Source organism: Python bivittatus, unplaced genomic scaffold (assembly GCF_059951505.1).
Source record: "Python bivittatus isolate LINGU-HERP-01145 unplaced genomic scaffold, Pbiv_v1 ctg000210_np1212, whole genome shotgun sequence".
NCBI lineage: Eukaryota > Metazoa > Chordata > Lepidosauria > Squamata > Pythonidae > Python > Python bivittatus.
The window spans coordinates 3,161,197-3,185,730 of record NW_028277053.1 but is presented as its reverse complement, the minus strand read 5'-3'; the positions used below and the strand labels follow the sequence as shown (position 1 = coordinate 3,185,730).

General features: G+C 44.9%; 1 protein-coding gene and 1 non-coding gene across 2 annotated transcripts; one reads left to right on the top strand and one right to left on the bottom strand.

The window, feature by feature from the left end:
• Positions 1–75: 75 nt before the first annotated feature.
• On the bottom strand, positions 76–23,172 carry RAB11A (RAB11A, member RAS oncogene family). Its single transcript, XM_088139205.1, has 5 exons — positions 23,014–23,172; positions 10,308–10,503; positions 8,558–8,751; positions 5,929–6,009; positions 76–2,114 (listed from the first exon to the last, which is right to left on the bottom strand). Exons 1-5 carry the CDS (start codon positions 23,054–23,056, stop codon positions 1,975–1,977), a joined length of 654 nt encoding a protein of 217 aa, XP_087995331.1. The 5' UTR covers positions 23,057–23,172; the 3' UTR covers positions 76–1,974.
• Positions 23,173–23,942: 770 nt separating this feature from the next.
• Positions 23,943–24,014, top strand: TRNAQ-CUG (transfer RNA glutamine (anticodon CUG)). The gene has a single exon. It is a non-coding gene; the product is annotated as a tRNA-Gln (tRNA).
• Positions 24,015–24,534: the final 520 nt, after the last annotated feature.

Here is a 24,534-nt window from a genome sequence, read left to right as displayed (position 1 = left end):
ACAGCTCAAGGGCACTATGGCACTTCAGGTACCAAACGCCCATCAGTCTTCCAAAGAAGTTTACTCCACAACCTCTGAACAGTCCCCTGTGATTCTTTATTAGAATTCCAAAAATGAATAATTTTAAATCAATCTTAAAAAATACTCAAGGTACAGAATGTGCATACAGTACAAAGCAATTTACAAAAGAGAGAGAGAGAGAAAGGAAAAAAAAGTTTGCAGAAAGAGGTAACAACGCTCTGGAGAGGGAGAACCAAAGGATGACCGGACTACAGCAATGCCCTCGGTGTGCCTTACACGTCATGAGCACTGCAAGACTGGCAGACTAGCTGAGAGGGCCAGCCCTCAACACACGCCCTTGCGGGCAGCAGGAAGAACGTATCTGCGAGAAACAAACGAACTTCCTTCCTTCCTTCCTTCCTTCCTTCCTTCCTTCCTTCCTTCCTTCCTTCCTTCCTTCCTTCCTTCCTTCCTTCCTTCCTTTCTCTATAAACCAGGGACTTTCTCCTCTTCAGCTGGGCTTCCCAAATACCATACAATTCCGTATGTGCTGCTGTGCACATCCCACCCCTCCTTTGAACAGTGCTGTAGACGAGCAGGCAGTGTTGGCTGCAAACCGTAACAGTGCATGGGGAAACGAGATGAAGGAATGTTATCTGCTCTAGAAACCCAGAAGTGCTCCAACGCTTGCGGAGGGCCCCTGGGCTTCTTAGTGCACAACAGAGGAGGCTCAAGCACTTCCAGGCCAGGAACTGGTGCCCCAAGAAGCTAAACCAGCCCAACCAGTCTTAGGCGGCTGGTGCACTAGGCTAGAGTGGAGCCAGAGCCTGTTTTGCTGACAATTCTCATCAGAAAGTCTGGGTTTCTTAGGACCTGTAACACCCAGCTCCAAGCATTACCTGTACATGTGCAACATGCAAAATGATCCCCAGGGCCCATATCATGTGACACTAAATACTGCAACAACGAGCCACAGGGACTAGCGAGAAGAGCGAGACGGGACTTTCCTCTTATGCCGCAGGAGGCGACTACATGGCATCCAACAGCAGCAACAGACCTTGGGCCTTAACCAGTTGGACTGCAATAACCTAATCTGCACAGTGGAACGACTGATCTACGGCTTGCTTCCAAGGGGGAGATCATCCATTTGCTCAGACTGAATAAAAACCCATCAAAATGCTGCACGCATGTGGCCTCAACAAAGCCAACTCCAAAAGCGAGACCACAGGCCATCTGGCCGGGGAGAGACAGGCGGCTCTGCTCATGAAGCTAATCCATTAGGCCCAGCTGTTCACAGAAGTTACCACCAACTTTGTCTTCTGAAGAGGATCACAGCTCTTGGCCAGAAACAAAGGCAGTCCAACAAACAATCTGCATTTGACACTGGGAAAGTTGCCAAGGGCCCAGACCAGGCCATCAACTGCCCATTCAATGAAATGCAGTGGCTTTCTCAACCTGGCACTCTCCAGACACATTTCACTACACCTCCAATTATCGCTGCTAGCCAACGGTGGGGCTGAAAGTGATGATGGGAGCTGTAGTCTGCAGGGCACTGACTGTAAAAGGCCAAGAGACAGCTCCTAATACTGGTGCCCAAATGGATAAACGGAGTCATCGAATCATGCGGTTGTGTTTACAGGAGTGTCTGAATGGTGAAAGTTCAAAAGAAGTCATCTAGTTCCCTCTTGAGATCAGCCAGTCAGGAGATCCACTGTGATTGTTAACGTTTGCCTTGCAGGACTAGCATTCCGATAATGCTGCAGCCCCATGTAAAAAGAGATGAGACACAGAACTGAAATTAAAGGACAAGGAGAAAAAGTGACAAAAGGAGGAGCGGAGAATAAAATAGACAAAATATAACTGAAACAAAAGGGGGAGGGGGAGAAAAAGGAAGAGAGGATAGTAATGTCAGCTCGAGATCTATTTCCATTCAGATCTGGGGAAATGTACACAGCTTTCGAGGAGTTGAACTTGTTATATATTTTGACAACACTGCATCTTTGGTTTATTTTCCGTGGTTGGAGGAACATGGATAGGGACCACATTGTTGCTTGGAGACATGTCGTTTTCACGTCTGTCTGACATCTGTTTCTGGGACACGATGCGATAAATCTCTGAAAGGAGAGAAACTGCTTGTGACCAGAGATGAAGAAGAGGGCCCAGTGCTGATTCCTCCATTCTGGAATTCACCCTCCTCCTTGCATGCACCAGCCACAAAGCCCCACTTGCAGGGGTTGTTAGCTTGTGAGCATCTAATCAATGCAGTCCCTTCTAGGTTTCACTTCTCTTGCTACATAAGCATACATTTTCTCATTTGGAGATTTTGATGTCATTGGGAGCCTCTGATACTTTATTTTTAAAAATTTGTGAAAGTCAGGTGTGTATCCTTCTTGCACATCTGTTTTTCCCCCAGCTAGCTACTTTGTGAGCGTACAGGTAGTCCCTAGCTTAAGAACGAGTTCTGTTCCCAAGATCTGTCCTTAAGTCGAATTGTATGTAAGTCAGAACAGCATTATTAGAATACTGTAAAAGTAGTATTGTGTAATTAACTCAAACCATTGTGTATTTCTTGAATTTTGCTACAATAGGCTCCGTTCTTAACCATGGGTCATCCTTAGACTGGGCGTTCCTTACCCGGGGAATATCTCTATTCCTGTAAGGCACATTGGTAACCTCAAAGGAAAAATCAATCAATCAATAGATCAATAAATCCATCTTCTTCTACCCCTTTCCCCAGTGGTCATTAGTTTAAATCTGCTTGACCCAACCTGGTGCTTTTAGATGGCCTGCCCCCCAACCCTTATGAGTTGCTGGGCTGAGCTGAACAATCACTGATGATCACTAGGCTGCGTAAGGACAGGCCTATTCATTAATCAATTCAGAAGATAACGGTCTCAAGCCCAGAGATCTATTCAAATGGATTATTAAATAACTTGTTAAATATGGTGGGTTCCACCATCTGGAATTAGAAAAATGCCATTAAAAAATGGGCAAAGCTCGCCTGTTACTGACATCCAAGGCCTTGGCCGAGATGGACACTCTTACAGCTTTTGCCCACCAAAGGCTTCCAACCCAGGTATCTCTAATTAAAGTAAGAACTTGGGGAATGACCAGCATGAAATGACTCTTCCCTCCCTGGAAGCCGCTGCCTATGTCAGCCTTGCGAGGTAGTCCAAACAGGAAGCACACTCCAATCAAGGGGCTTGGAGAGCATTCTAGGGATTGCTCTGTGAAATACAGGGAGGATTGGCATAAAAAACAGAGATGGGGCCAGGCCAGAAATGATTTGATGCATATAATTATTTTTTAAAAAACCTGTATCCTGATTATCTTGATAATCGTCTGTCACATTAACAATTACAATTTGATGGTAACTTCTATAGGAACTTTGGAGGCTATCTCCAAGAGTTCTGTGGGCCCTGTGTACCCTGGGACCTCATCCTGCACACACTCAGGCTAGTCACATTCCAACCTGAAGCCCTCAAATTTGCTGCTGGGACTGGTATGCCTAGAATTCTGGGAGCTGTAAACCCAATATCCTGAGGGCCCTGGTTGCAGAAGCTGGTCTGTACTGATTCAACTTCTTTGAATGCATAAGCCCCGCCTTGCCTGAGCACCGGTTTCTATTAACCCAAGAGTTCTCTGTGTTCGTGGGGATTCAGAGTTGCCCTGGGATGACTGATTTTCACCTGAACTTAAAGCTACTCCAAGCACTGCTTCCAAACTCCAAAAAACTATGTTCTTATCTCTTAAGCCGTTGTTTATCAAGCAGGGATCCAAAAGCACTTCCTGGCCATTTTGCCACGTACTGCAAATGCTATCTTTGGGACTTGCTATAATCCCTATATTATTAATTAGGATATCTTGCCTCTGGATTTTAAACTTTGACATAAATTCCTGAAATCAATCTGTTTTGCTGTTTACTTTAAATGGGGCAAAGGGGGGCAAGATGAGGGTTCAACAGGATACAGCCTTCTGTGGAGCTTTCTCAACTAAGACCACCGGAAAACCACCATCCTTAATTCAGCAGACCCTCTCCCTAACCCCATATTAGGGGGGTACGTGAAACAGAAAATATGTTTTGTTTCAAATCACACGTTCCAGACGTTCTTCCAAAACGTTTCAGATTGTCTGCAGTTCAGCAGAAACAAAATCCAGAACATTTTGGATCTTCCAGGTTCCAGCACCTGGAGGGATCCCAGAGTGATTGGATGGGATGAGTAGGGCAAGACTGGGGCAACCTGCCCGCTCTCCCTTCCCTGCATGGCCAAGGCATGCCAACCCACCTGTCCCCCTGAGGCCTGCACCCAGGGTCATAAGGAAACCTCTCATCCCTAGCTTTTTCTGCTTCCTTCCACTGCTGTTCAGAATCACCACATTCTGATCCCTGCATGTTTCAATTCAGGCACAGCTTCCCCCCAAAGCAGTTGTTCCTAATGGAATGGTTGTACACGGAATATTCTGCATGTCCCTCCCCTCCACCGTCTGCAGGACTGGGGAATGGAGTGTCTTCAACCAGGCTAGGATTCCAAATGCAAAGGTTAGTTAGGCTTTCAAAGTTGAGCAGCCATAGAAATAAATGAATGAATCGTCGCCCTGCTTGCGAGGGTGGAATAAAGGACACAGACACATCCAAAGGTGCCTTGGTCCCTGGGGCACACCAAGACAAAGAGAAAGCTGGGGAACTGAAGAAAGGAAGGAGAGAAGTCTACCAAGAACAAAATATTCAAACTCAGGGTACAATGTGTGGTTAAGATCTAACACCGGTTCAAAACTGAGATTTTTCTTTATGGTTTTGTTTGTTTATTATGCATGCCTCTTTTCTATTTATTTGTCTTTCTCCTTCTTTTTGTCCTTTTTCCTATAGTAAAGCAGTATCTTTTAAAAGAAAGACTGGGGTATGTGCTCGAAATGCAGCCATCTGCAAATTCTTTAGTGTCTCTTCTGCAAATCATTTACCGGTGGCATTAATTGCTCAAAAGACCAGTCATAAAATGAAATGCATCAACAATTCTGAAATCTTTCAAAAGAAAGGGAAGTCACTTTTACCACATTGGACATATTGAGAGCAAAAGGAAGTGGAGCCTTCAGGCACATCCCAGCTACGTGCTGAAAGGGTTTCAGCCCTCACTTTCTACCCACTTTTCCCGGGGCGCGTAGTTTAACTTGCAGAATTCTCAGGATTGCCATCAAACTACAAACACTTCAGGAGTGAAAGCTGGTCTGTCTCTCTGTCTGTCTGTCTGTTTTTGGAGTGTGCCTGACAGAATTGATGGGCCTTTCTTCTCTCTCTCTTGATATGGACAACCAGGGCATAGTGATGGCCATTTTTAAAAATTAAGAGCCTTCAGGGTGGGACAAACTGCCTTGCTGCACATAGATTTTAACAGAATATATGCAATAAACTTATTGTGCCCCTTTAGAAAATCTTTCCTGGCCCCCCAGATGAATTCCTTTTCATTTGTTCCCTTGCAGACACACCCACTGTTACTACCAGGACGCAGCAGCGTTTGGCCAGGTGGGACACAGAATGCATTGAGAGGTAACGAGGGTTCCCCACTTCCAGTTCATAATCTTCTAGTGTTTTTGTGCTACTTTCTTTTTTTATAACATAACATTTTATCCATTATCTGGACATTTTGTTCTTGCCGCGATTTCATTCCTTCTCTCAGAGGGAACGATATTGGACTTTAGGCTGAGAGCAACTCAACAATAAGAGGAAAGTGATGGAGAGCTTCAAGAGAAAAGGCAGCAGGGCAGAATTTCTACCAAAGCATTCCTCATTCAGGACAGGTCCTTCGATACGAAAACCCAAGCACCCCCACCCCCTTATGAAGGCCAAGGCCAGTCAGAGACTTTAGAGCTTTTAGGGACAAGGAGAATTCTCCTCTTCTGGCAAATGGTCACCGTCTCTAAGGCCCCACTCACCAGTCAGAATGGTCTGGAAAGCTGCTTCCACGTTTGTCGAGTCCAAAGCAGAGGTCTCAATGAACGACAGGCCGTTCTTTTCTGCAGGAAAGATGACAGGTCAGGGGGATTGGCCTGGGGGTCTCGTGGCCTTGGAGAGTGCAAGTGGGGGGCAAAATGGCCATCGGACTTTCCCAGTTTTCCATCACAGCTGAAGAACTAGAAAACTGACTTCAGTTTCTGCACCACCCGCTATCGTTTCACAGACCTTCCAGAGATCTTCCTTCCTTCACACCTTTCCCAACTGACCTGCCAATGCCACAACATTTTTATAGTGCTTTGTTTGCCTAGGAGATACACAACAGTCTCCCTTCCAGGTGCCTACACCTCTTCTGCTTTGCTTTGCTTTCCAGGGGTGGGGGGAGTATCGTGGCATTTATGCAATATAAACTAGAAATGGTTAACATTTTGATGGTTTAGATAAGTTAAACCTTTAAAGATAAGGAGAAAAGTTTACATCAGTGTTAAAATATAATTTCTAAAATGTTAACAAACATTGAATTGTACAATTAAAGCTAAGTATGGTATTGAGAGACAATTGCAAAATGCATTCAATTATTTCATCATTTAAAAAAGGTTTCTATCTTAGAGCTTAATGCTTAATACTAAGGTCTCCACTGTATTGTTATTTTTTATAAATGTTAACAAAAGAAAAGAAAAACAAAAGAAAAAAGAAATAAAGGAGCTGCTTGGAAAAGTTGATAGGTATTTGATTTCTAACTCCCCCGTTCTTTATACTCCAAATGATTTGTAGTACTTATAAACATTTATAAACATTGCAGTACTTATAAACATGTAAACCCTCTTAGAAACCATACTCTAAGTGTTTGTACACTTCTTTTTTCAAGGGTTTTGTGGAACAGGCTGGGGAGGGCAGGAGGCAGAACCCACGTCTTTTATTCTGGCAGGCCCTATGCTTAGAAAGAGGCGTTGTCTAAAATAAGTCTGGGCTCCCACCTTTCCAAAAAAATAAATAAATAAAGTTCCTTTCATCAGGGCAAGTATGTTTTTAGAACTATGGAAAAGAATAGGAGTAAATATCAAACTGGCTTAAGGGCAAAATTTTTCACCATAGAACTTCTTGTTTTCCCTTCCTGAGTGATTAGCAAAGTATCATGTGCACAGAGAAGATGGAATTTTGCAATCCTCAGAAAACGGCATTTTGATGCAAGACGCTCAGTGAATTGGGGAGGGGGACATGCTGTCCCTCTGAAACAGAATCCAATTGCCAGCATTCCCCGCCTTCTCCCCCCACTGTAATCCAAAGTCTTCTCTTGACTGCAAGTGGCATAAATCAAGCCTTTTTAATCATGATTAGTGCAAAGGACCCCACGTCACATTCCAGAGTGAAATCAGCCTAAGTCTGAAACTCAGATTTATTAACCGGCCAGTGATGAGGTCACGACAGACAGCTCCATAGTTTAATTGCTCCTGTCCTTCAATGCAGGGGAAGAAGGGAAAGAGTGCACATTCTTATTTAATTTTTTTAAAAGCCTAGCTACTGTCTAGCTGGTGTGCACGCCTATTGATGGAATTGATAGGTTGCTAAAATATAACTCTAGTTGACAAATATGCGAAGAACAGCAGTTTCAGGCACCAGCAATTTCTCCAGCAGATCCTGGGCAGACTATCAGGGAAATGAGATGCAGGGGAATGAAAGATATGCCGAAGCGTAATGCTATTAACTAAAGAAAGTTGGAAAGAGGTGGATGAATCAAAACACAAACCTGATAAATACAGAGTGAGACCACTGATTACTTCTACAATCAGGTCTCCAATTTTCTGAGCCCTGTAAACGGTTTTGGCTATGAACTTCATGAACTAATAAACACACAGCATGGCTGCAAGGTTCACCTTCACAACTGATCTATGACCTCTCCCAGCCTGGGAAAGGAAGGGACTACAGACAATTTCTAAAAAGAACAAACAAGGAAATAGTGGAGGGGAAATGTTGTTTTGGCTGAACAGGATTCAGAGAGAAGCTGAGATGGGGAATCAGTAACCAAGCCGAGATTTAGAAATAAGGATGTTCAGACACCTTAAAGACATCTAGGAAATAAATAATCTGCACCAAAAAAGAGAGAATGCTTCATCTTTCTTTGTTATCAGGAGGAATAGATAAAAAGCCAACGCACAACAGAGTGAAAGATCTCAATCACGTCTTAACTTCGGGAAGCATAACATGAATAAAGTTTCAGTCCTGAGCCCAGAAGGCCAAGGGTTGATATGATCAATGGGCTCCTTAGTGAAGGAGTTCTGGATTCAGTGGGCCACCTGTCAGCTTGGGGCCAGGCCACTCTTCCCCACAAGCCTCCTCGGTTCAATCTCTTCCTCCAAGATACTTGCTTGGCCCTCTCTACTTAGTCAATTGAGGCACTTCATCAAAGCAAGATTTCTCAGCCGGGGCAGCCTAATTATGCAAAAATTCCCATCACTGCTAGGTTTGACAGATCATCTGTTTTTAGCTCCTGCTCTGAAGCTAGACAAGCAGCATCAGTAACAATTAAAGCAATCTTCAGTCAATGTAATTCTACAGGCGAGGACATCCCAGGGACTCAGCCACAGTCTGAGGGGAGCCCAACTCACTGACCTGCAAACGCTCGGGCCTCGTCGGTTGGAACAGCTCGCAGGTGACGCAGGTCGCTCTTGTTGCCCACGAGCATAATGACAATGTTGCTGTCTGCGTGATCCCGCAGCTCCTTCAACCACCGCTCCACATTTTCGTAGGTGAGATGCTTGGCGATGTCATAAACCAGTAAGGCCCCCACAGCGCCACGGTAATAGCTGGGGGCACAAGCAGGCACAACAGATTTATTTATAATTTACATTTCCAGGACCACCCAGTCATTGACAAATCTGGGGGGCTTACAAGGATGAAAACAAATGCTAAATATTAAAGTGAGGGGAGGAAAATACTTTCAGCCTATGCATCTTCCACAGTGGAAATCCATAAACTACATGATCAGTCTCAACAGCTGAAGGACCAAGAGCTCATTCTTTGACAAACATTTGGCCCTACTTTGCCTATGACTGGGTTCACACATTACACCAGTGTTTTTCAACCTTAGCAACTTTAAGATATGTGGACTTCAAGTCCCAGAATTCCCCAGCCAACCAATTCCCCCCAGCAGGGGGCCAGAGAAGTAGTCTCAGAGTACATATAGTCCCCCCACCCTTTTTTTTAATTTTGGAAGGCTGGGGAGTTTAACAGGTAAAACTTATGCCTAAAGCCTTGCAGATGCTTAAGATACCTGCTCCATCCCTTAGAGAGCCAGCTTGGTGCAGTGATTATGGTGAGGAACTACAAACCAGGAGACCAGGAGTTCTGCTCCTCCCTTAGACAGGAAACTTAGACTTGGGCCAGTCCTTCTCTCTCAGCTCAACCCACCTCACAGGGTAGTTGTTGTGTGGGGAAAATAGAAGGTGGGAACAATTCATGTACTGCCTTGTTGTACAAAATAAAGGTGGGACATAAACTGAACAAATAAATAAATCTCCCATGTCCCTCCTCCTGAAGCAATCCTTGGCCCCACTCACACAGGGTGTGCAACCTTCCACACGTGAAACAAAACCTGATGGCCCCTTCAAGACAATGGGAAGTTGCACAGCATTGCATACAGCCATGATTTGATAAATCATAATAAACTAGGCTTGTACCAATCAAACCACATTGCACCTTAGTGTAATGCACAAACTTAATTATATTGCACGTTGCAACTGATCCTTAGCAGATGAGAACCCACTAACTAGTACAGAATTTAATAACTGAGAGCCTCAAGCTAATTTTGTCATTATGTGTTTTTGTTAACAGGCCTAATAACAAGGAATCAGGACTTCAAAGATAGAAACATTAATTGTATCACATCATCACTAATTTGTTCACAAATAAAAGAGTCTTAAAGCTCCTCTAAAAAGCATTTAGCAAAGGTCTAGAGCAGAGAGTTCCATGGCCATGGAAGGGGAAACCTACCCTGCATGACTTAGTTTTAAACCGAGGGTGCAAAACTTTTGCAGGGCCAATCATTCCACTGTTCAGCGGCTTGCCAGAGACTACTCTCCAGAAAGCAAGCAGGGCCAGCAGGAAAAACTAAGTTTAATTTAACTTACCTTTAAATTATAAGGTAATTGAACCACCTTAATATAGGTAATGTGACTATTCCTACCATATAATTTTCTCCTTCTGCCATGCTAAAGGTAAATTTACGATTCAAAGTATTATTGTACAATTGCTGTTTTAATTAATCCAGAGGGAACTGTACGGAAAGCAGTGTGGAGACATAATAAATAAATAAGACACACTTAGACGCTCAGTTGGGGCAGGAAAAGAAGGGACAACTTACGCCGACGTGATGGCTCGGTATCGCTCCTGCCCAGCCGTGTCCCAGATCTGGGCTTTGATCGTCTTGCCGTCCACCTGAATGCTTCGTGTGGCGAACTCCACCCCAATGGTGCTTTTGCTCTCCAGGTTGAATTCATTGCGCGTGAAGCGAGAGAGAAGGTTGCTTTTTCCAACTCCGGAGTCCCCAATAAGAACCACTAGAAAGGCCAAAAGGAACAGCTTCAGAAAGGCAGGGAGCAGACTGATCGACCACAATCTCCATTCAAGGAATCTTGCTGGCCGGATGAAGTGGAAGGCAATTTACAAAAGCCCACACTTAACAGTGTTGTTGGTCCTGGCAACCCCAAGGCGCTGGATTCTTTCTGTGACTCTGATGCATCGTATGTTCAATCCCGTGCAATTTTATAAGAGTTACATCCAACCATTCTTACTAAAACAGTGTTCAGGGCAGTTTTAAAAAATTTAATATTCCAATCTTTATCATGTAAAAACAATAATTTACAAACTGCATTGCAAGGAAAGGCACATAATAAATAAATTCTATTGTTATTAATTGCAGCTTCAATTCACCAGTCTTGATATGTAAGTATCAGTAATTGTCTATAGTATCTACTGTACTGCAGATAGCGTAGATATAGAATCTACTGTACTATAATTATCTACTGTAATTATAGTAAATACCTACAATTACAGATACAATACTTATTCAGATTTCATGTTTATTTCTCAGTTACTCTGATTAATTTAAGCATTTTGACTGGTCGTAATGGAAGCCAATTGTTTAAAAAACAAACATACATCTTACAGACGGTATCTTAGAATTGGCAGACCTACGTCCTGCCATGCTAAGAAGGGAACCCTTTTCCATCTTGGGCCTGCTGCATTATGTAGACCATTTTCTGAAAAGACAATGGGATCTTGGGCCTCGACTTCTGCCAGAAAGAAAACTTGGCTTCAACTGACAGCCACACTCAGTCTGCAGGACTGAAGGAAAACATGTCCTTACCTCTAGAACAAGAACTGATGAGATATACGTTTTTTCTGCCTTACCACAAGTTTTGAAACACAATCGACTAAAGGAGGAAGCATTTTTAAATCCACTTATGACACAGATTCCTCTCTCTTAAGGTGCCTGCGTATACTTCTCTGGTTCCAGCGTGAAAGCTCATTTGGGTGTCCAAATCCCAGGCATATATAGCTGTACATATATCCAAAAAGGGAGGCCCTCCCTTAATAGGTCAAATGGAAGAGTCTCCATCCATGTCACTTCAGAATTGGGGAGGGAGGTGATCCAGAAAGAAGCCTGCGAAGGCATCTTAGCTTCTCATATTTTCCCTTCTGCTGCTCTCTCCCCAAATGCCAAATTACGACAAACAGCGAACGTAACTTCCTTTTATTCATCATGTAGCCTGACTCTCCCCACTCCGGATTAAAATGCCATTCTGCACCTCCGCCCTGGCTATGCAAGTTAAAGCCCTAGAGGGGGACTCCAGCGGAGGAGCGTGGTTTTCTGCCTCCCCACCCCTTCTGCCAAGGGGTGTCGCATTCAGTGCTGGGAACAGCCCCATCTCCAGTCACAGGACAAGCTCTTTGGTTTAGGGAAACCACCGCATCTTGCTGGCCACATGGCCAAGTCAAAGACAAGCCACAGGGACCTGGGGGTCTCAGGAATGCAAAAGGGGGAGGCTGTGCTTCTCTACTGCATTTCACCCAGGTAGAGTTTCAGCCCAAGAGATGCTTCCTCATCTGGGCTGGTGTTAAATACAAGCTCTCTCTGATCTGGCAATGGCCATTTGACACCCGCACCACATCTCTGACCATGATAAAATCTGGTGCCAGGATGAAATTCAGACATTATCTTCATGTTAACCCTATGTGATAGATGGTGAATCTGGCCAGTTTCTGAGTTTGGAGGTAGGGAGGGAGGATTTGTCTCCAAAATCTGGTAGGAACAGGTTGTGAAGGCTCCCTTGATCACAAGCAAGGCACCCAACCTAGCACCTGACTGGTGCTAAAGTGATTTGGGGGCAGAAAAAGGGAGGGGGAGATCACCTCGTGACCCCTCTCTTATGGAACATCCCTGCTGTTTAACATCTACATAAAGCTATTGGGAGACGTCATCCAGCAGTTCAGGATGCAGTGCCGTCAATATGGTGATGCTACCACCAGCCCAGCTGGAGATGCTGTATAGTCTGATCTCTGTACCAGAGGCTGTTGATGAGATAAAAGAAGTTGAGGTTGAACTCAAGCAAGATGAAGCTGTGTAGGCTCCCATGTTATCTCCAAAGGGGTGTCGCTGGTCCTGAAAGAGCAGGGCATAACTTGGGGGCCCACTTAGGCTCATGGTAACTGCTGATGGGCAGGTGGAAGCTTTGGCAGGAGGGGTTTGGCTCAGCTACAGTTTGTTGTGCCAGTGATACCCTTCTGGTATGAATGAGTATGAGTATTCTGGTATGAATGAGTATTCAGAGTCAGTAGCTTATGCCTTCAATCATCACCTGCTTGGACTTCTGCAATGTCTCTACATGGGACTTCCTTTGAAGACCATCTGGAAATTGCAGTTGGCCGATATGGTAGCAAATTGTTTGGTGACTGGTGCTACCTTGATCAGATCTTGTGGGTCCTACACTTGCTACCAAAAGGTTTCTGGAATGGCATGTGGGAATGACTTTGGGAGACAGGAGGGAGAGCTGCAGACCTGACAACCAGTGTGTAAAAGACAGCCCACAGAAGGAGGGAGGGCATGGGAAATGTTTCAGAAGGGACCTTCCCTAGTTTTCCAGAGAGTAAAAGGAAAGGAGGGGAGAAATACGTTCAGTCTTGCAAGATTCTGTTAATGTAACCTTACAATAAAAATAGAGCTAGTACTCCTGGTTGTGCTTCTTGCCTGGACTACCTTGCAGGGCTAACAGCTTCCAAGTGCAGTTCAAAGTGCCAGCTTTGACTTATAAACCCTGTGTGGCTTGGCACCGAGCTGCCTTCAGGAATGCCTTCCTAAGTCTGCCCCTCTGAGATGACCCTCCCAAAAGAAGCTGCTGGTGGTACCCTATTTTTGTGAACAGGGCTAGAGAACAGTCTTTCTCGGGGACGGCCCCAACAGATACCAGACTGGCCTCTTCTGTGACAGCTGTTGAAAGTCATCTGAAACCCAAGCTTTTCCAGAAGACTTTTGGGGTTTGATTGTTTACCAATTCTACATTTTTTGGTAATAGTAATTTTGTAAAGTTGTTTATTTATTGACTGTTGACATTAGTTTATTAGTTTATTTCAGAGTTTATATTATTTCTGCCTTATGTTTTTATTTATATTGCATTTTGCTACTGTTAGAAGTCTGGAAGGATCTGGCAACATACAAACCTAAATAATATTACTCAAATATTATTACCTAATATTAATAATGCCTCATATTCTACCAAGCAAACTTCAACGCCCCCAGTATATATTTTTCTATCCACGGGCAAATATTGGACATATTCATCCTATATATTTATCGACCTTTCTCCAAGTAGCTCAGGACAACATAACTATTCTTCCTTTTCTTCACAACAATCTTGTAAAGGAGATTAGGCAGCATCACAGGTCCCTGACCAAGTTTCCTGCAATTCCCTCTAATTTTATGTTTTGTTATAATTAATGCCCATTTTAAATAACTTTTGAGTTATTAGGATAAGAATGTAATAAGAGTGAGAAACAATGGACTGTGTATAAGAACAAACCAAATGTTTGTTCCTACCTGCATCAACTCAGAAATGTAGAAGCATGGCAAAGGAAAAAGGCTGGGTTTTAGAAGCTGAATACTGCTGTGTACCTATGGGGTAGGGCCTAGTTATACAAGTCCCAAAATGACAAATCAGAACACAACAAGGTCTTTCTGATAAAACAAGGCCCACACACAAAAAGTTATCCATCATTATAAGAAGGATAAGCAATCCCAGCAGGAAAACAGCTTTTAAAAGAAAAAACACCAAAGGTTATGAACGTTCCCAGACACAGAGTCGAAGCCGCACACAACTTAAATGTCAGGTTAATTAGTTCTCGTGGTTTCTGTTGAAAGCAATAAATCTGGGGAGTCAGGGAACTACCCAGCACAGTGGTCCCCAACAAACGTGTTTGCCGACAATTCCCATCACCCTCCCAGTCAGCAGGGCACAATTAGCTGGTCTCAGCAACTCACAAGGACACGGCAAAGGGAGGAAGTCAATTACCTCATAGTGTAATCAGCTGACTCACATTTACAGAGCTAAACCATTTTGGATCAGCAAACGCTTGGCAGATAAAGGACTGGATAGAAAACGAAACGGTCCTCGGCAGGGTGAAAGTTACTTTTCAGGAGCAGAAAACAGGATCCGTTTTATAAGTGCCCGCAGCAAATGCATTAGGAAAAAAATCACTTGGGAAAGATGAGGAGAATGACAGGTTCACACTGCCCTTGAGTACAACTTCTCAAACTCTGAATGTGCTCCAGCGCCTCCAAAGCAAGCCCAAACAGAAGACGAAGGAGTGACTTCCACAGGTGCTGAAATGCCGGAAGAGGAAGCAGAAATGATGGAAAGTGCTCCTGTCTACGCTGTAGTTCCCAAACATGTCAGAGCACAACTCCCATCAGCCTGGGCCAAGGATGACAGAAGCCTGCAAGCCAAATTGAGCTAAGGAGAAAAGCAGCAAAAGGGTAAAAACTAAAGGGCCTCCAAAGCCCTTCTGTAGAATAGTCCCTTCTCTGAGTGAAATCCAGTCTTGCACAAATGGCCTTCTTTTTAGGAAAGCTGCTTCTGGAGAAGATCTGGATGCATTTGAGGGACTGCAGAGAGAAGCAGGACTCGCCCCTCTCCCCCTAGATTCTAGCTGGGTGCCTAAGAATGGCAACTGTGCCACGAAAATTAACTTGGACAATAAAGGTCCCAGGGAGTCAAATTCCCAAACTAGGAGGACATCTAATCTACTAGACCATTCAGTTACTCCTGACATAGAGTAAAAATAGCCAGTCCATCCACTGTTCTCTGCAAAAAATCAGTGTTCAGTAAAACCAGATGAGTTACCGCCAATCATTCTCAAAAGAGAAGTCAAGACCAAGCTCACAAAGAAAATCTTACCCCTTCTCTATCAGGACGAGCATCATGCACCAACCCTCCAGAAAGACGACGACTTGGGCTTGAGGCCAAACTGGTAGAACTTTGGATGTTCATCTCTGCCTTATCTCAAGGCTCCACATTCCCACAAGAGGCCTCAGACAGGTCAAGCGGCATGTCTCAAAATAAAACTGGAGCAATGGGCTTCTCAGCCACTGCTGCATTATTTTCTCTACACAATAACTTACTGTGCAAATAAAATTAGTAACATTCGACAGTGATCAGCACAGCACATTTGAGGGACAGGCAGCTCAAAGCAGTGTTTCTCAACCATGGCAACTTGAAGATGTCTGGACTTCAACTCCCAGAATTCCCCAGCCAGCCATGCTGGCTGGAGAATTCTGGGAGTTGAAGTCCAGACATCTTCAAGTTGCCAAGGTTGAGAAACACTGTCATAGAAGGTTTGGACTGCAGCTTACAATCCTTTGCCATTCAACATGCTGACTGGGGCAACTGCTGAAACAACATGAAGCCCAATCAATCTGGAAATGGCATATTCCCAGTATAATCAGGAAAGTTCCAGCTTAAAAAACAGCATGGCTAAAATGTATTCCTAAAAATCCTACTAGTATGTCCAGATCAAAGGTAATCAAGCCGACCTGAAATAAATGTGCTTTGGTGAAAGGGACAAACACGGAAGAATTCTATGTCAGCAAACTATTTTTCTTAAGTTGCTGTACATCAGGACAAAGCCTCCTGTGCTTAGCAAGGGTAAGTGTTGTACCCGTGATGCTTTGGGAAGGGAAATGCAGCCATACACTTAGACCAGAATGGATTTGTCTATGTGGAGTCAAAAAAATAGAGATGTGCACGCACTGACCGGCTATAACTTCTATATGGACTACTGGACTAACCTATTAATGCCCCTTCTAAATAAATGTCACAGACGATTGTATAATTCACCTAAGTATGGAATGGAATTATGCATTAGTGGATGACGCTTGCTGGACTGGATGGAGGATATGCGTTTATCCTGGTCCTTTTAGACCTCTCAGTGGGCTTTATATCGTATCCTTCTGGAGCACCTGGAGACATTGGGGTTTGGGGGTGCTGTATTGCAGTAGTTCTGCAAGGTCAGATGGTCCCAATAGCTACTCCCTTGTGGGGTGCCACAAGGGTCAGTTCACCCCACCTAACATTTACATGAACTGGGAGAGATCATCTGAAGGTCTGGGGTTCAGTTTTATCAATACACTGATGATCCCAGCTCTACGTGGCTGCCCCAGGCCAGACTTAGTGATGCCACTGAAGTCCTGTCCCAGTGCCCGGAGGCTGAGAAGGCCTGACTGAGAGAGGACAGGTTTAAACTGAATCCTATTAAGATGGAATTACTCTCTATCAGGGTTCTCTGTCTGCTCCAGTGGTGTCTCTTGACGGGGTGGCACCACTCCTGAAGGAACAGGTTCGCAATTTGGGGTTCTCCTGGACTCACAGCTCCTGTGCTCCTGCTAGTTTAGCAGGTGGGGGCCACAGTTGGGGGAGCTTTTCCCAGCTTTCCTTGGTGCACTAGTTTGCAACACTACCTGAAGTGGGAGGCTCTTGCTACAGTGACTCATACCCTCATCACCACCCACATAGACTATTGCGATGTGCTCTACATGGAACTGCCTTTGAAGATGACATGGAAGCTGTGGTTGATTCAAAGTGTGGTGACTTGTGTGTTTATCAGCGTTTGCCGATGGGAGCAAATTATACCAGTGTGCTGTGGGTCCTGCGCTGGTTACCAACAGGTTTCTGGGTGCAAATTAAAGTGCTGCCTTGGCACCTTGTTATCTGGAAGACCACCTTCTCCCACTGGAATCAGTCTGGGCAGTTTGATCTATATAGGAAAAACGATTAGTAGATCCCACTTTAGGGAGGTGAGAGAGGTTGAGGCTTGACGGCACTGCTTTTTGGTGGCACTAATGGTTCATTGAACTGACTCCCAGTGGATACCACCTATCCTTCCACCCTGAGCGCCTTCTGGAAGCTGCTGGAAACAGAGCTTGCCCAGAGGGCCCTGGTTCCATCCTGGTTTTGTTAGAGATTGGTTCAGTTAATTTTGCTTTTCATTAGTTTTTGAACCTTTTCTTTGTATACTTTTTGTTTTTATTGGATATTTTTATATAATTTTGGTGTATGTTTTGTATACTTTTTATTTTTCCTGTGTATTATTTCTTATGTATTTATCTGTAAACCCCCAAGGATCCAGATGTCTACAAACGCATAATCTTCATCATCATTTTGGTCCTCAAAAACTACAATGAAGGCTGTTAAACACTGTTCTATCCTGACTCCTCTACACAATCAGATGTTGCACGTTTTCAGTAGTTCTTCTATTGTTAAACTGTTAATTCCCTGCTGCTTAGACATTAACACATTTTTAATCTCTGGGTGCTAAACTTTGATCTTATATAAGGTGCTGTATATCCTAGATAAAAACAACCTACTTATTGCATGGGCGCTACCACAGAAAAAGGCCTGCCTGTTACTCACTAAATGGATCTGATTCAGCAGAACTCTTAATAACCAACTGCAATCTAGTGAAGGTTTTGAAAACATTAAACCAACACATTAGAATTAAAACTGTCAGTGTAAAGAGCATAAGAGAGAGACACTGCATGACCCAACTGCCTTGTTCCTATCAAGCTCTTGATGACCACTTTTAAAACAAATTCAAGTTTCCAAGCTGCCTTTAAGGAAAGCATGATTTGCAAAACAATGTGGTTTGGATCCGTTACCAGTGCAAATATAAGTGAAGCAAAATTTACACAGAGGGACTCAACTGGCAATCCAACTAAAGTTGACAGGCAGCACTTCTGGCCACTAATAGCCCGATCAAAGGGAACTCCCAAATCATACCGTGTAATCTACTCTTAATTAAAAATAAGTCAGAATTAAGTTTCAACTGGCTTGCCTCTATTTCAATATTATCTCCCTGATGTTATCTGACAGAACTGGTGACAAGGCTGTTTTCTGCTGAAGTGGATGTAGGTAACTGATGGACTAATGTCACCTTGATTTAAGTCCAAGATTCTGGACAAAAATCCAGTTCCTTTGCCAGAAATCCCTTACAAGAAAATCACTATGATGTAATGTACCTATAGCTTTTAAAAATGTATCCACCACACAACCAGACATCTGCAGGCTGGAAAACAGATTCAAATGCTGTTTCAGACCTGTATGTGGGCATGTAATTAAATAGGTAATTAAAGGGTCCTGAACTTTGGGGATGTGGGAGCATCTGCAATGCAGAGCATATCTTCTGGGGGAGCTATCACAGGGGAAGCTATTCATGAAATGGCTACCCCAAAACAAGAAAGGATGGAAGGGGCCGAGGGAGGTATGTCTGCTGCTATATGGCTGCTTGTGGGGAATTTGCATTTTTTAAAGATAACCCAACTTATCCTTAAAAAATATGTTTGAAAACGTTATTGAGAGCTAAAACTAGGAGTATTTGCCCAGAATATGAGTGCAGCATGTTAACTAAAAGAACAAACTAATGTTTCATTCAAAGGCTATTTTATAGCTCTGCTATATAAATTCTCCTATTTAGTCCCAGGCAAGCCTTCAATACAGCTTGGATAACAAGAGAAACCAGAATTCTCTCATGCTTGACTCCACCTGCCCACAAGCAAAGCTAAGCAAATGTGGAGATCTCCAGCCACAGTTCTGCTCTAGTAGGCCTCTATCTGGCTGGATTAAGGTCCTGGCCTATTAAAAGACCAACAAACCATACATTCTGATCCAGAGGCAATGCTTCAGTTGTGTCCTATCCAACAGGACATGTCATGGCCTTGAGTCACAGTGGGAGAAAAGAAGGAAAAGAATCTTCAGCTCTTCTGAAAGATCAGCTCTTTCAGACACTTCCTTTCTTTGAGCTATATGCAGGTAGCCATTATGGATATACTAGTAGTCAGCTTTAAGAACTGATACTTAGATTTTTCCTCGTCCCAGTTCTACCTTTTCCCCTCCAAATCATGTGTTGAGACTATAAGTCCGTAAGAAGAAATGTTATTGGTTATACTGAATATAAGCCACTTCAGCCTTTTTGTTTAAAGAGAAGAGATGCTCTACATAAATATTAAGTAAACCAAAGATGGGGAATTCCTGGTTTTTTTATTGGCAGGAAAACCCAATATGAGCAACCTGACAAGCTCCAGCACATTTGCTCCACCTGGATGAGGCAAAATTCTGCCGTATTATGACATCTGAATGACACTGTTTCTCTTACCAATTTGCACTATGGAAATCAACCCATTTTCCCAGAATGCTACACTACATGGGGCATGAGCAATGCTTTCATCCCTAGAAGTTACCATATAAACTGTCATTATTTCATTGTTTATTATTTGATTAATATTATTACCATTTGGCCATTTCTATGCTATTTTACGATTGTAATTCTTGCACCGGTTAACACTGTTATGTTAAATATGGATGTTTTAAATGTTGATGATTTTTAAAATTTATGATATTTGTAAACTGCCATGAGTCCTGGCAGATATGGCGGTATATAAATGGAATGAATGAATGAATGAATAACAAATACCAATATTACAATGGAATTGTTTGAAGGTATATTCATGTCATGCAGGCCAAAATGATCTAAACTACAGAGTGTTTCCAGCACAGGTCAAACAAGAAATAATATAGGAAAGCACTTAAGAGGCATTTCCAATATGTGAGTCAGTATGAGAATGGTATGACAAGCCTAGTCGTGGAAGATGTTGACTGCAATCAGCATTATTGGGCAGATGTTCTATATCCAACCTGGACTTCAGCAGAAACGTTAGTTTATTGCATAGGCTCTTCAACTGGGAAGTGTGTGTTTCCACTTTTATAACCTTTATTTCTAAAAGCTGGCTGTATAGCTCTATGCAACACTTCCTTTTCATAATGTAACACCCGTTATCTAAGCAGTCACGTATGGTATTTCCCAGCATATCCTGTTCACTATCAGAAAGCTGAATAAGCAACCTGGGAAGAATGTGTACAAATCCCAAAGGAGGACAGTCACTCAAATGGACTTAGAAAGGGAAATGAGGTCAGTTGCAGAATCAGAACCAGTTGATCCACCGCACTTTCCTCTGTTAGCCACAAAAAATAGGGGTTTAGCATTCCAAGGATCCTGAACTGGGGGGTCAGTGGGAGCATCTGCAATGCTGAGCATATCTTCTGGGGGCTATGACTACCACAGGGGAAGCTAAGCTAATCATAAAACGGCTACCCCAAAACAAGGAAGAATGGAAGAGGCCAAGGAAGGTAGTCTGCTGGTATATTGCTGCTTGGGGAGAATTTGCATTTTTTAAGGATAACCCAGCTTATCCTTAAAAAATATAGGATAAAATGCACATTAATTTTAAAAAGTCAAGTTTACAATGCATTAAAAAAAAATCTCATATTCAAAAGCTAATCTCCTCTTTCCACCCACCTCTCAAAGATATAAAGTAAATCTGAAAAGTTTATATATTTAAAATAAACCTGAAGTTTATAAATCACTAATTTTCTGATTGAAAAGCCTTACCGCTTTGCCAACCACTTCCTCTATTTCAAAGTGCAAAAAAAATTGGGGAAGCAAAAACATTTAGAGGAAAACCACTTTAAGGCCAAAGTGGAGTGAAGATTATACTTTTTCAAACCCAAAGCCAAGGCAATAATGGCTTATTCTGATTGTAAATATACTTTTCAAAAAGGAATACTGCTTGAGTATTTGAAAAAAAACAGGGTGAGGAGAAAATTTTTAATTGCCTGAAGCAGGAAACTACTAGCACATCTGGAACAAAAGCCAAACCTCACCCCTGCAAAACTCTCTTCCAAATGATTGCAACAATCAGTTGGGTAAAAACTATACAAAATACCAGTCTAGATCGTAATATCCAAGGAGTGCTTGGAAGAGCTGGCAGTCAAGAGAAAGTGTACCAAGAATTTGGTCTTTGCTGTACCAACAAAATCCTAAGGAACAAAGTAAGTACTGGGGCAATAATAACAAAACAGTATTTGGAGAGGGGTGTGAGCAGTGAAAAACAATATAGATAAAGCAAAAATTCTAAAAGATTCTATAATAACAGGAAGTTACTGTTACACTTGATAACCTCCTTTTCTCCCAAAGGTTTGTGTCATCCTGCCTCTCCCTGAGCCACCTAACACCTGGCCCATATTTAAACATTCAACTAATAAACATTCAACTTAGGAAAGAGAGTTCTGGAGAAAAGGCAATAAGCTGGCATATTCAGAATACACAGCCTACTCTTGGAGGGTGGGGGATGAAGTGAGAATGGGGAAATGGGGGGGGGGCAGTTGAATCTATTAATTAAGCTGGTGTACTGTAATCTTCATTCTTCTCCAGCTGAATCAAAAGCCTTCTTGTTGTTGTTAAGGTAAGCTTGGCTACAATTAAGTGAAGCCTCCACATTCAAAACATAATGTCTCTGAATAACAGACTGACCGCATATTGGTGGAAATAAACGGGTCCAGGGTGCTAAAGAAATGCTTTTGTTCTGAACCATTTTACACCCCGTACTGGATGTTAAACACCTCCGAATTCAACCCTTCTCAGAGGCCTTTGCTATTTCATTAAGATAAGGTTGTCCTTTGCATCCTAGAAGAGAAAAGCTGGTCTTGAGTTCAAGGTTCTCTCCAAAGTCTCTCAGTCTCAGTTTTCTACAAGCCAAAGTTTTTTAAAAGGTCAGAAATGAGAAAGACGTTACGCACTGACTAACCAGGGGGCAAGAGGTGTAGGAGGACGTGGACCCATCTGCTCTATTGGCAATCGGATGAGGATGGATCTCAAAGAACCCTAAAATGGGGGAGAGACCAAGAAGCCCATCCCATCCAACCCCCACCATGTCCTTGCCCAGCCTCCTCCCCAAACCCCCAGAGATGGAGAGCCCACGGCCTCTGCAGCCCCCTCCCCAACTGCATTTTTGCTGTCCCCTTAAAAGCTACATAAATCAAATGAGCGAATGAATAAGTAAATGAAACAGATTTTGCCTCGACAGACCAAGCTGCCAAGATTCATTGGATGCTGAGATCCTTGCCCAAAAAAAAAGCGGAGGGGGGCTGGCCTGGATGTTCCCTGAGGCAATCCAGCAGACCCTTCAAAGGGTTCCTAAAGGAGAACACCCCCTTCGGATTACTTCTAACGGAGAAGCCGAGGCTTCACCTTTTTAAGCCTACCCGCACTCTCCTTTCTCCCCGGCCACACTCTCCCCGGGAAGCCCGAGGCCGCAGCCCGGACTCCCCCTCTGCACAACAGCCCCGTGAGGCAGGACGGGCGGGAAGGTCAGGACTGGGCCAAGGTCACGCGGGGCAGGTTCGGACGCCTCGTCCGCTCCGCTGCTGCAGCCCCCCGGAGCCTCCCAGTAGCGCGCCCTGAGCGGAAGGACCCCTTCCGGGGGGGCCAAGGGGGTTCCCCGAGACCCTCGTTCTGCCGCCCGCGACCCACGCAGGTCAGAGACGGAGCGACCACCCCGCGAGAAGCCTCTCCCCCGGCTCTGGGCAGCTCGGGGGGCGGCATGGCGAGGAGGGGTCGGGCGGCTTTTCCCCGGGGCGGGGGGGGCGGCCCTCCGCGGGGGGCGAGACGGGCCTCGGGCGGCCTACCTTTGAAGAGATAGTCGTACTCGTCGTCGCGGGAGCCCCCCATGGCGGCGATGGCGGCCTCTCAGCGGACAAGGAAGCGCAGCCAGAGCCAAGGGGCCGCTCCCTGCAGCGGCCGCTCCCTCCGCCTTCGGACCAGTGACGCTCCAGTTCCGCCCCCTGACCGGCCTCGCTCGCTGCTCTCCGCCCACCCCGGACAACTTCCGGGGGTCAGCTGCGCCGGCTGCCCCGAACGCTTCCGGAGTTATCCCCGGGTGGGGCGCTTCCGGTTCCGAAGGCGGAAAGAGGGCGCCACAGAGGTGCAGAGATAGCGCGTCTCCTTCGCGAGTTTCCGGCCCAAGCGAAGAGCGGGGCCACAGTTTAGGCTGCCGGAAGTATCCCTGTGGGCCGAAGCCGGAAGTGGGTGCAAGGCCGACTCTCTGATTTTGATCTCCAAGGCGGGGGGGAGCGATGAGCTTCCTGCGTCGGGGCTGCAATGAGCCAGGCGGCCACTGGGGGGCGGGCACGAGATGCAGAACTTTGCTGCCCCCTGTTGGCCGCCCGGCCCATTGCAGGCAGAAATAGGAAATCGGGGAACCGCCAAAGAAGAGCGAGGGTAGTGAAGGGATATGCCCTCTGAGCATGCACAGTGTGCCTTCTCTGTCCCGGCTTGCATTTTCCTTTCGCTGAAGTCAGAGTCTGATCGCAGTTCCCCCCCCGGTGCCTCGGAGCATGCGCAGAATTCCTTTTTCTCTCAAGAGGCAATGAGGCTTCGGCGCGGTACAGAGGCCCCCCCATCCCATCCTTGGCACGCGCTGAGGGCGAAGAACGCCCCGCGCCGGCTGCCCTCTGGGGACGCTCGGTGGCGCGCGTGCGCGGCGGCGCGGGGTCGCCGGGAAGGGCTCTGGGCGCGCGGCTCTTGAGGAGGCGCCTGAAGGCTCCGGCGGCGCGGCGGTTCCATGGTGTAATGGTTAGCACTCTGGACTCTGAATCCAGCGATCCGAGTTCAAATCTCGGTGGAACCTTCCCGTCTCCCCTTTTCCCCCCTTTAGCTCCCAGAATGGCCCAGCCGGACGGAGGGGATGGAAGGATGGATTTCCCTGGCCGAGCTGCCTTTGCAAAGCGGAGCGATAAACAGAAACAATTAACTTTTTTTATCCTAACGATCCTCTTTCAGATTTGCCCGTCTCGGGTTTGTCCTTCATTTTCCCCAAGAAAACAGGGCCGCTGCGTGGTCCTTTAGTGGTTTTATAATGCAATAAATTACAAAGGGGGTGCAAACGACGCGTCGTGGAATACAGATGTTGGCAGGGAGTGGCGCCATTTGCACCGCGCTGCACTGCGTGAATGAGAAACGCTGAGCCCTACGAGAGGCATCCGTCACCATCATCCCCTTGATCCCTCTTTATTGACTTTTTAAAAAAATCAATTTAATTTATTAAATTCATCCCCGCCCATCTCCCCCCATTGGGGCACTCTGGGCCGCTTGCAACTCATGGAAACTGTTAGGCGCTCGCCTTTGTTTGTTTGTTTGTTTGTTTACCC